A 12,660-nucleotide genomic window follows, 5' to 3' on the forward strand; every position below is an offset into this window, starting at 1 on the left:
AACAAGGACTAATGGAACAGAAGGCAGCCCAGAAGGAAACCCCAAATATATACAGCCAACTAATATTCAGTAGGGTAGCCAAGAACACCCAGGGGGAAAGAATGGTCTCCAGCAGACAGTGCTGGGAAAATAAACACAGGCAGGGAAATGGAACTGAACCCTTCTCTTACAAAAATTAACTTTGAAAGGATCACAGGCTTTAATGTAAGATGTGATAGGATAAAAAAAAAAAAAATCCTAGAAGATAAAGCAGCAAGAAAGTCCTTGACGTTGGTCTTGGCAATCATTTCTAGATACAATACGGAAAACACAAAAGCAGAAACCAACAAATGGGACCATGACAGCTTTGAATGCTTCTCCGTAGCCAAAGAAACAACTAAATGAAAAGGCAACCTACAGAATGGGGGAGGGGGCATTGCAAACCATATAGAAGATAAGGAATTAATATCTAGAATATATGAAGAACTCAGAAAAGTTTTTTTTAATCAACTAAAAAATGGACAGAAAAATTTATAGACAAGTTTTTAAAGATGACATCAAAATGGCCATTGGCTACGTGAAAAGATGTTCAGCATGAACAGTCTTCAGGCAAATACAAATGAAAACCACACATTTCAGCTTTAAAGACACACCTTAAAGTATGTGAAAGTGAATGGATGGAAAAATATATTCCATGCAAATGGAAATCAAAAGAAAGCTGGGGTAGCTATACTTGGACACAATAGACTTCAAGACAAAAACTGTAATAAGAGACAATCATTATACACTGATAAAGGGTTCAATCAAAGTGGATCTATAACATTGATAAATATTTATGCATCTGACACAGAGGCACTTGAATATATACAGCAAATATTAACAGACCTAACAGAAGTAGGCAGCAATATAATAGTAGTAGAATACACTTAGCTACAACTATTAGGAAGCAGAAGGCAGTTCTAAGAGGGAAGTTTATTGTGACAAATACCTATATCAAGAATAGAGAAAGGTGGGACGCCTGGGTGGCTCAGTGGTTGAGCATCTGCCTTTGGCCCAGGGTGTGATCCTGGAGTCATGGGATCGAGTCCCATTTCGGGCTCCCTGCATAGAGCCTGCTTCTCCCTCTGCCTGTGTCTCTGCCTCTCTCTCTCTCCCTCTGTCTCTCATGAATAAATAAATAAAATCTCTTAAAAAACAAAAAAAAAAGAATAGAGAAAGGTCTCAAATAAATTTACATATTGAGGATTAAGAACAACCTAAGCCCAATGTTAGAAGGCAGGAAAGAACAAAGATCATAACAGAAAAAAAAGAAAAAAGAAATAGACCCTAAAAAGACGATAGAAAAGGTCAATGCAACTAAGAGCTGGTTTTTTGAGAAGATACAACAGACAAAACTTCAGCTAGACTTACTTAAAAAAAAAAAAAAGGATTAAAATAAAACTAGCAATGAAAGAAGAGACATCAAAATTGATACCACAGAAATATAAAGTATCCTAAGAGACTACCATAAACAATTACATAGCAAAAACTAGAAAATCAGATGAAATTAATAAATTCCTAAAACATTTAGCCTATCCAGAATGATTCATAAAGAAATAGAAAATCTGAATATATCAGTTACTAGTAAACCGACTGAATCAGCTCTCAAAAACCTCCCAACAATCAAAAACCCAGGAGCATACAGCTTCCCTGGTGAATTTTGCCAGACATCCAAAGAAGAATGAATACCAAGCTCTCTCAAAGTCTTTCAAGAAATAACAGGAGGGAACACTTTCAGACCCATTTTGCAAAGCCAGCCTTACCATTATCCCAAAGCCAGACAAGGACACTCCAAGAGTAGAAAATTACAGGCCAGTATCTTTGAGGAACCTAGATGCAAAAATCCTCAACAACATGCTAGCAACTTGAATTCAACAATGCAAAACTATATGCCATCATCAAGTGGGATTTATTCCAAGGATGCAAGGACAGTTCAGCATTGATAAATCGACCAGTGTGATACACCATATTAACAGGGTAAAAGGAAAATCATACCATCTCAATAAATGCAGAGAATGCACTTGCAAAAATGTAACATCATTTTGATAAAACCCTTAATAAAGTTGGTATATAAGGTAAATACCTCAACATAATCAAGGCCCACAGCTGACATGAACAAGACAAGGATGCCCGTTCTTTCCACTTTTCTTCAACATAGTGCTAGAAGTTCTAGGCAGAGCAAGTAGCAAAGAAAAAGAAATAAGCATCCAAATTGCAAAGTAAGAATTAAAACTATCTAATTTGCAGGCAATATATTATATTTAGAAAATGCTAATGACTCCACCTATTGTAATAAAAATAGTAAAATTGCAAGATAAAGAAGTACAAAAATTAGTTGAATTTTATACACTAATAAAATATCAGAGAAGTTGCAAAAATAATTTCATTTACAGTTGTATCCAAAAGAATAAAATACCTAGGAATAAATTTAACCAAGGAGGTAAAAGACCTTACACTAAAAAATTATGACAGAAAATTGAAGACAAAAATAAATGGGATGAGTGCTCATAAATTCGAATTATTGTTAAAATGTTCATACCATCCAAAGCAATCTACAGTTTCACTGCAATTCCTATCAAAATTCCCTGAAATAGAACTAATAATTCTAATATACTTATGAAACTACAAAATCCTAATACCCAAAGCAATCTTAGAAACAAGAACAAAAGCTGGATCCATCACACTTTCTTGATTCTAAACTATATTATAAAAAATACAGTAATCAAACAGTGTGGTACTGGCACATACACACGCACACACAAAACACACACAGATCACACAGATCAATATAACAAAATAGCCCAGAAGTACACCCATGTGTATATGTCCAATTAATTTATGACAAAGGAGCCAAGAATATACAATGAAGAGAGAGAATGGTCTCTTTGATACATAGTACCAGGAATGGCTACACCCAAGACAATCAAACTGGACCACTGTCTTACACAAAAACCAACCAAAAATGGATTAACTACTTGAACTTAAAGACCTGAAAGCATAAACCTCCCAGAAGAAAACCTCAGAAGTAAACTCGTTGATGTTTGTTTGGGCAACGATTTTTTTTTAATTTTACATCATAGGCAAAGGCAACAAAAACAAAAATAAAAATGGGACTACATCAAAATTAAAAGCTTCTGCACAGCGAAGGAGACCCACAAAATTAAAAGGCAGCCCATGAAATGGGTGGAATTAATTGCGAATCATGTTTTGATAAGGGGCCAATATCCCAAATATATAAAGAAATCATACAACTCAGTATCAAAAATCTGACTAAAGAATGGACACAAGATCTGAATAAAATTTTTCTGAAGACCTATAGGTGGCCAACAGGTATAGACATACATTATTTTACCACTCTGTGCTTTATTGCACCTTCACAGATATTGCAAGTTTTTACAAATTGAAGGTTTGTGTCAATTCCACATCAAGCAATTGTACTTGTGTTATTTTTTCAACAGCATTTGCTCACTTGTGTCTTTGTATCATGTTTTGTGATTTTCACAATATTTCAAACTTTTTCACTATAATTATTAAGGTGATCTGTGACCTTTGATATTACCATTATAATTGTTTGGGGGTACCACTAACTGCACTCATTTAGGACACAAGCTTAATAAATATGTCTGTTCTGAATGCTCTACAGACCAGCCATTTCCCCATCCCTTTTTCTCTCCTTGGGCCTTCCTATTCTCTGAGATGAAATGATATTCAAATTAGGTTAGTTAATAACCCTGCAGTCTAAGTGTTCAAGTTAAAAGAAGAGTCACCTTAAATCACAAAGTAGATATGATTGAGCTCACTGAGGATGGCATTTCAAAGGCCAACACAGGCTGAAATCAAGGCATCTTGGCACCAAACATTTGAACAAAATGTGAATGCAAAGGGAAAGTTCTTAAAGGAAATTTAAAGTGCTATCCCAGTGAATACCCAAATGATAAGAAAATCGAAACAGCATTATAACTGACATGGAGCAAGTTTTAGTGGTCTAGATAGGAGATTAAACCAGCCAGCATAGTGCCTAAGCCAAAGCCTAATCCACAACAAGTCCCCAATTCTCTTCATTCCTATGCAAGCTGAGAGAGGGGAGAAGCTGAGAGAGGTGAGAAAGCTGCAAAAGAAAAGTTTGAAGGTAGCAGAGGTTAGTTCATGAGATTAAAGCAAAGCCAGCTCTGTAATATAACAGTACAATGTGAAGCAGCAAATTATCCAGATTACTGAGGTAATCAATGAAAATGGCTAAGCACTAAGTGGCAGGGTTTTTTTTTTTATTTAAATTTTTTAAATTTTAATTCCATTAATTAACATGTATATTATTTCAGAGATGCAGTTAAGTGATTCATCAGTTGCATATAATACCCTGTGCTCATTACACCACATGCCCTCCTTAGTGTCCATCGCCCAGTTACCTCATCACCCCCCTCACTTCCCCTCCAGCAACCTCTTAACTATATAAGAAACGAACTGAGGGTAGTGACAAGTTTTCAGTGTAGATGAAACAGCCTTCTATTGGAAAAAGACCGCATCTGGTTCTTTCGTAGCTGGAGCCAAGGAGTCAATGCCCATCTTCAAAGGACAGACCGTCTCTCTTGTTAGGAGCTCATGAGCTGGTGGCTTTAAGTTGAAGTCAATGCTCATTGACCATTCTGAAAACCCCAGGGCCCCTAAATCAATCTACTCGGCCTGTGCTTTATCAGTGAAAAAACAAAGCTTGGATAACAGCATCTGTTCATGCATGACATGGTTACTGAACATTTGAAGCCCAGTGTTGAGACCTACAGGGGTGCGGGGGGAGTCCTTTCAAAATACACCTGCTTATAGAGAGCAAACTTAACCACCCAAGAGCTATGATAGAGATGTACGGTGAGATGCATGTTGTGTTCATGCCTGCTAACACATCAGCCATTTTGCAGTCCGTGAATCAAGGAGCAATTTCAACCTTTCCAGGTCTCGTTAGTTAAGAAATACATTTTGTGAGGCTATAGCTGTCATGGATAATGATTCCTCTGATGGATCTTTGCAAACTTTACTGAAAACCTTCTGGAAAGGATTTACCATTGTAGATGTCATGAAGAACTCTCACAATTCATGACAAATCAAAATATCAACATGAACGGGAATCTGGAATAAGTAGATCCCAACCCTCATCGATGACTTTGAGGGGCTCATGACTACAGTAGAGGAAGTAATTGCAGACGAGGTAGAAATAGCACAAGAACTAGAATTACAAGTGGCGCCTGAAGATGTGACTGAAATCGCTACAATCTCACGATAAAACTTGAGTGGATGAAACTCACTTATTATGGATGAGCAAAGAAAGTGGTTTCTGGTGACAGAACCTATTCTTGGTAAGGATGCTGTGGATATTGTTAAATGACAATAGGTGAGTTAAGATATTACATAAACTTAGTCAATCAAGCAGTGACAGGGTTTGAGAGGATTGACTTGAAATTTGAAAGAAGTTCTACTGTGGGTACAATACTATAAACAGCATCACGGACGACAGAGAAATTGTTCTTGAAAGGCAGAGGCAATCAGTGTAGCAAACTTCATTGTTGTCTTATTTTGAGGACTGGCCACAGCTACCCAACCTTCAGCAACCACCACCCCGATCAGTCTGCAGCCATCAATAATTGAGGCAAGACCCTCCACCAGCAGAGAAAAAAAAAAAAGACTCACTGAAAGCCCAGATTTTAGACATAATGCTATTGTACACTTAAGAGACAACAGTATAAACATAACTTTTATATGCACTAGGAAACCAAAACATTCATTTGACTTGCTTTATTGAGATACTTACTTTATTGAATATCTGAAACTGAACTTGCAGTATATCCAAGACATGTCTGTCCATGAAAGAGGTTCAGTGTCACTTAGTAGAGACATGCAAATCAAAACTTAAAGGAGGTATCACCTCACACCTGCTAGAATGGATATTATAAAAAAGACAAGAAGATAACCATTGCTGGCAGGATGTGGAGAAAGGGAATCCTCTGTTAATGGTGGGAATATTAATTGGTACAACCACTATGAAAACCAGTATGGGGCTGCCTCAGAAATTAAAAATATAACTACCATATGAATTGGCAATTCTGGATATTCATTTGAAGACAATGAAAACACGAGAAAAGATAGATGCACAGCTATGTTCATTGCAGCATTTTTTTTCAGTAGCTAAGATATATAAACAACCTAAGTGTCCATCAACAGAGGAATGGATAAAGAAGTGGTGTCTGGATAGATAGAAGGACATCTGGTCATTTGTGTTAACAGGATTGGACCCTGAGGGCATTATGCTGCATGAAACAAAGCCAGATAAAGACAAATAGTGTGTGATATCACTTATATGTGGATTCTATTTAAAAAGAAACAAAGGAAAGAGAAAAAAAATGATAGAAACAAAGAGTAGAAAACTACTTGCCAGTGGCTAGGGAGGGATAAGGAGAGGTTGGTAAAATGATACAAGCTTTTGGCTATAAGATGAAAACAGTCTAAGGATCTAATAAAACATGATGCCTGTAGTTGATAACACTGTAGAACTGAAATCTACCAAGAAAAGTAAAACATAAATATTCTCACCAAACAAGAAAAGTGATAAATATATGGACGATTGACATGTTAATTAACTTGGAGGTGGTAACCTTTCACAATATCTGAGTGTATCAAATCACCTAAATCTAGATTTTAAATATAATTTTATTTGTCCATTAAAACTGAAAGTCAAAATTTTAAAAGCAAAGTGGAAAAAAACATTTTTATACTAAAAAGGATAAAAGTATGAGCTATTAACAAATGAATAGAATTCATAGCTGTACGACTGGATTAGATTACCTAGGAAGAAAATATAAACAGCGAAATAACTCCTGGAAAAGTCTATCATGTGGAGAGCATGAAGAGAAGCAATTTGAGCCAAAGAGAGTAAGATGAACCCAAAACAAGTTTGGGGGGAACCAGAAGATATGTTGGGCAAATATACAGGAGAAAATATTGAAAGACGAGAATGCTGTACATTGCCCAATGCTCTTGAAAAGTCCACTAGAATGAGGACCAAGAATGGAACATCACCTTATGCTTCTCTGTAGATTTAGGAGATAGCTTTTGAAAAATCACGAACAGAAAAAGGTGTTCTGCCTCAAAATGCAGCTCAAGAAGGAAATTTTATTAATTTACTGGGTGGCAGGCACTGTATTAAACCCTAGTGGGGAAAACAAGCCGATATTCTCTTCTCTGCAAGCTCAAGAGTCATTGGATGATCATTCTGAACATTTGCTCCTTTATTTACTTACATTGCCTATTATTTTGACTATTGGATGATGATGAACCTTGGCGTTAGTGAATTCTCTTTGTAAAAAGCCTCATATCTACTTATTTTTCTAAACCAATTTTATGAACTCAGTAACTAAAAGGAATTAAAGGATGTAGAAAATGATACGAAATACAGAACCCAGGGATGAAAGATCCAGGATAATTCTGCATTAGTAGCGAACTTCATGAGCTACCACCAGACAATGGGGATTCTGAATAAGTATAGCAATTCCTTATATTTCATGATTCTGTAATTTAAACATCTGGTGCTAGCTTAGCTCTTTATTTTGAATATATTTTTACAGTGTCTTTTCATGTATGCTTCAAATACATTATTCTTTAATTTTAGTAAAGGTCCAGATGCTACATTTATAGCCTGGTATGTTCACCTTTGAAATTGGATATAAAAGATTTGGAAAATAGAGAAAATCATTTCTCAAATTGACTTTACCAGTCACAAACTTTACCTTATTGAGAATAGTTGTTAAAATCATTAATTCTTGGGAATTCTAAGCCGATAGAAAATTTTTACTCCTTCTTTTTATAAATATACAGGAATATCTGGTACTATGAAAGTTTTTTATTTATTTAGCATCTGGCATATTACTCAAGAGCATTTATTATTAAGGTATTTTCTTTCTTAATCATCAGAATCTGCAACTCAAAATTTAAAGCATTCTTGAAATGGTACTAGGGAAATCACTTTATTCAAAATTGTTGAGCTATAAAATCTAGGGTAATATTTTTTTGGATTCAAATTAAAGCCCTTTTATCAGGTGAGTTCAGAAGTGGCTTGAACACGTGTGCTCTGAAAGGTGGCTTACTAGATACTTCTTCAGGATTTTTCTTTTTCCTTTTTTTTTTTTTTTCCCCCAACAGGAGGATTATACCGACTGTGGTGGCGTTTCTGGATTGAATCCCTCCCTGTGGTCCATCATTGGAGTCCAGTTTGTACTACTTTGGCTTTTATCTGGCAGCAGACACTGCCAGTTATGACCTTCTAAAACTCAGTCTGCATAATTAAACTCCAGACCCTGCCAAAACATGAGCCCTCGGTTGCATTAAAATAGGGTCAACTGTGGAATGAGCAGAACATTAGAGCTGGGCCCATACCATGGCATAAATCTAAGGCGCAGACTCCTATGGCACCCACTGGCTGCATGTCAGGGTCTCAGATCCTTAAACTTGTGTGAATGCTGCATCATCTATGTATAACATCAAAGCAAAATTCTATACATGCTCTATTGGAAAATTGGAGAGCTTGTTGTTTGCGTTGTTGGTGATTATATGTAAAAGGGCTCCCCACACTGTTTATGAATCATACAAATTGTCTTGACCTGGAATTTTGACTTGCTGCAATTCTTGTTCTTTTACTAAGAAAATCTCTAGATGGGGAAAAAGGAGTGATTTTTGCCTTCACGTATTCTTCTGTTAAAAATTATTTCCTGCTCTGAGTAGTTATAATTGAAAAACAAAATTGAAAAAGCGAGATTGATGGGATCTGTTGAAATAATAATAATAACAATGGCTAATTTTCTACCAAAAATAAAAATTTGCCATGAATAAAATGCCTTATGAAGAATGGCTTCCCCGCCAAAAGTATAACACAAATGATGACCAATTAAGTTTTGCCGGGGGTAATGGATTGGTGTTTGAAAATCATAACTAAGATAAACTATTAAACTAAAAGGTGCTTGAAGATGTAATTTGAACACGTGACCTATTTCCTCATAAATGTAAGCCCTTAATCAATGCTTTGATGTAATGTTTCTTTTGTTCACAGTAAAGTTATGTAGTGCTAGCCAGATATTTCAAAATGCTCTAAGAGAAGCTTGTTGGGGGGAGGGGCAACGTTTTCTCTTGTGATAAATGAACTTTGGTTACCAAGGGTATTTTGCATGATGCTGCTGCTATTTTAACTTTCGGTTTGTTTTCCTCTTACTGTAGAGTATAGTCCTTTGAAAAGTTAACCGAGTGACATTATTGTTATGTAAGACTCTGAACCTTGCGGTGTAATGCACTTAAGTCATCTTTAAAAATGTCGTTAAATTACTCTGAATATACTGTGCAATGTCAATGCCGAATGACTGGGGTAGGTAAATGGTGAAATGGGAATTCATGGATTTTATACAGACTCGTGCTTTTGCCTGAAAACCTATGTACAGATATTTTAAGTACATAAATCAGATTTGACACATTTATTTTTTGAAGAGTACATATATGTTCTCAATGAAGATTTACACTAGGTTTCCTCTTTGTTCGTTTGAATAGTAGCACGTACACTGCAGACGTTTCTGCTGCTGCTGCTTCTCGCCCTCCGTTTTAAAGGGTACGATCACTTGACCAAAATTTCCATGCAGTTTGATGAGGGTTTTATAATTAACCTGAACAAATAGGAAACCTTGAATCTGTATGTATGCACATGAATACTTGATTGTGAATAATCAAAGTTGTTTTTATACAGCCTCATTGGTGAAAATGATTAGTGTAGTAAATCGGATATTTCATTATAGAGTAAATATGGTAGATTATTATTTATGCTTTTAAAAATAATTTTCAGGGGTAAACAGTGTTTGAAGAAAGGGTAAAAACAAAGAATGTGTAATTCTAGTTCACGTGAGTAATTCTGCCGAAGGCTGGAAGTATACAGATATTTTTTATGGTGAAATGCATCTGTTCTTATTTTGAACATGCCAAATATTGGTGTGTGTATATGCTGGAAATTTTCTTATACATCCTTTTTAAGTCCATATCTTACTGACATCATCCAGCATGCTCTAATATGCTCCGCGTGTCAAAGACAGAACCCGAGTCGTTAGCCTAGTTTAAAAGATACCTGTTTTGTTTTCAGCTTTGCATCCATTTGTAATTCCCTCCCACCACCAATATACCCTAGGAACCATTTGTGTATATTTCCTTATTTAACTATTTTTTATTTAAAAACAGGGGTGGGGTGGGAATGGAATCACGTTGCCAGCTATTGTTCTAAGAATTGACATCAGTTACCATTTCTACCGCATTGTTGTGATTTTGTAGTCTCATTTGTAACTGGTATTGACATTTTAGAAAACACCAAAGTGATTTAAAAAAAATAGAGAACTTCTCACTCTAGTAACACTATGTTGAGATCATGTTGTTTGTTGATTACATATTTAAAACGTATTGTTAACTTTTGCTAGACTATTTTAAATCAAGAAAGTGTTGGGAAGGGGATAACAATATAAAATCATGTTAGTTCGTGTGTATATATGACGCACATTCAAACAACTGAATTGCTTCCAGCATACAACAAACTACCTTAAAATTATCTTTAAAATCTATTAAGTATATTTTCATGGCTAATGTCACTGAAATAGTGTGTTTTCATCAACTACATTGTTGTTGCATTAATCACAGTTAAACTTGGCATCTCTTGGCAGGGTCCTATTGATTACATTTGCCATCAAAATATATTTACATGCACGAGTCTTGCTACGATCCTTTATTTTCTGTTATAAAATAAGCCTATATTTATGGGAACCACATAGCTAGTAATAAATTGGGTAAAAATGTGCTTTCTGACTCAAAATTGGTCTCATGCCTAATTCTAGTCTTCAAAACTTTTTGCATTTTTTCAAAGACAGTAACACTCATCCCATCAAATTGTTATATTTAATTTAGGATTTTTCTGTGAGCTCTAATTCTTGACAGGAACTTAAATTATAACCTGTTATAAATATTGATTTTCAAAAACAAAATGATACAAGGGATGGAGAAGAAAGCTTTTAAACTCTTTGGCTTCTTTCATTCTCTACTCATCCAGTTTTATGTAGTTTGTCATTAAAACGAAATCAAAACAAGTCTCATATTGGTGTTGAGTAACAGGAATGACTTTTGCATTAATGGTTTCTTTATATTTTCTTCATTTGAACAACCAGCATTACTGCCAAACACCAATCGTGGTCCATATTTGTAACAGGTTTTTAACATGACATAGTTAGTTAGCAAGTTTGATTGAAGAGATTTTTAGGTCCTGGGCCTCTAAGACTTTAGTATGATCTTTTTTCATGTTTCTAATGCTTGAGGAGTTATTGCTTTACTTGGAAAAACAACGACAACAAAACAGTGTTGCTGCCATTTGTAAGTTTTCCTAGAATATTCCTTTTATTAACTTTAAAACTGGCCTTACTGGGTTCAAATAGGCAGTATCCCTTTTAAGTGACCTTTGCAACCCAAGTGTTACTTGCTTATTTGATGCTCTCTTCTATTTTACTTCTCATTCAAATCTTTCTCTCCACCAAAGCTTAAATTCTATGTCTTAATTTAAAACTCTGAACTATTCCATTAATGGTTAGTTGACATTAAAATATCTAGAGGTAGACAGTTTGACCTTGTGAAACACAATGAATGCTGTGACTTTTTCAAGTGTAGAATAGAATGATGATTTCACTTGCCCCCAACTTGAAATACTTTCTTACTATTTAGAACTTGTATTGTTTTCCCATTAGCAGAATGTTAATATTGCTAATATTTCGTGTACATTTCTGTACAGAACACATCAATACAACAGAAGTATCAAGTGTTGAATAAATTCCAGAATTTCAAAGACTCAGAAAACCCTTACCAAGAGTTTCCTCTACCTAATTTCTAGTTCACATAGTTAACTCAAAGAAATTCCACTGAGACTAATGGGATACTGTCTTGTGTAGATGCCAGTTGAGTTTACAGTGTGACCTAACAAAGCTGTCTTTTTTGTTGTGCTGTATGATTGTTGGATCATGCTTTTTAGGGATACTTTTATTGAAATGCTCAGTGTGCATCCATGCAAAAGGCCAATTGGCTTTGTGAACAAAAGATCTTTTCTCCCCTTTATTATGTTCTCTTGACACTTTTGTGGAAATTAACTAGCCTGATAAAAAACATTTTGTAAAAATTTGTATAATACTGTTATAAAAATATTTATAATCCCAGAAAATGTTGTGTTAAATCTTGTGCAAAAACAGTATATTCAGAATAAAAGTTTATCATTTAAAGTCACCAGTTTGGATTATTTAATTGCACAAAATCCCGTTGAAAGAGACAGAAGTTATTGCAAATATATTTTAATCAAGCCTTCTTGAGGAGAGAATTCAAAATAATGAAGTAAAACTTGGGATTAGGCAAGTGCTTTTGCTATTACAACCTCAGCTCACAAACAAACAGATGTGCTTCTGACTCCTTTTCTAGCTCTGACCCTCCGCATATGGCTCTTGCCATCAAGGCATTTAGGAAGTTATTAATTCAGACTTTGGACTTCTGTTGAAAAAAAAAAAAATCCTCGGCAGAAATAAAAATAATGTTTCCATGTTCCTAAAACCTTAG

The 12,660-nt window shown here is 35.2% G+C and overlaps 1 protein-coding gene across 7 annotated transcripts in view; it reads left to right on the forward strand.

Annotated features, from left to right (window-relative positions):
- The window catches only part of CACNA2D1 (calcium voltage-gated channel auxiliary subunit alpha2delta 1), a 475,442-nt gene extending 463,106 nt beyond the window's left edge, over nucleotides 1-12,336 (forward strand). For all 7 annotated transcript variants that reach the window (XM_072791358.1, XM_072791360.1, XM_072791359.1 and 4 more), the window contains one exon: nucleotides 8,200-12,336. In XM_072791358.1, the coding sequence (XP_072647459.1) occupies nucleotides 8,200-8,316 (117 nt within the window). In that variant the 3' untranslated portion in view covers nucleotides 8,317-12,336. The remainder of the gene's footprint in view (nucleotides 1-8,199) is intronic.
- The last annotated feature ends 324 nt before the right edge of the window (nucleotides 12,337-12,660 follow it).

Source organism: Canis lupus, chromosome 21 (genome assembly GCF_048164855.1).
Source record: "Canis lupus baileyi chromosome 21, mCanLup2.hap1, whole genome shotgun sequence".
Lineage (NCBI taxonomy): Eukaryota > Metazoa > Chordata > Mammalia > Carnivora > Canidae > Canis > Canis lupus.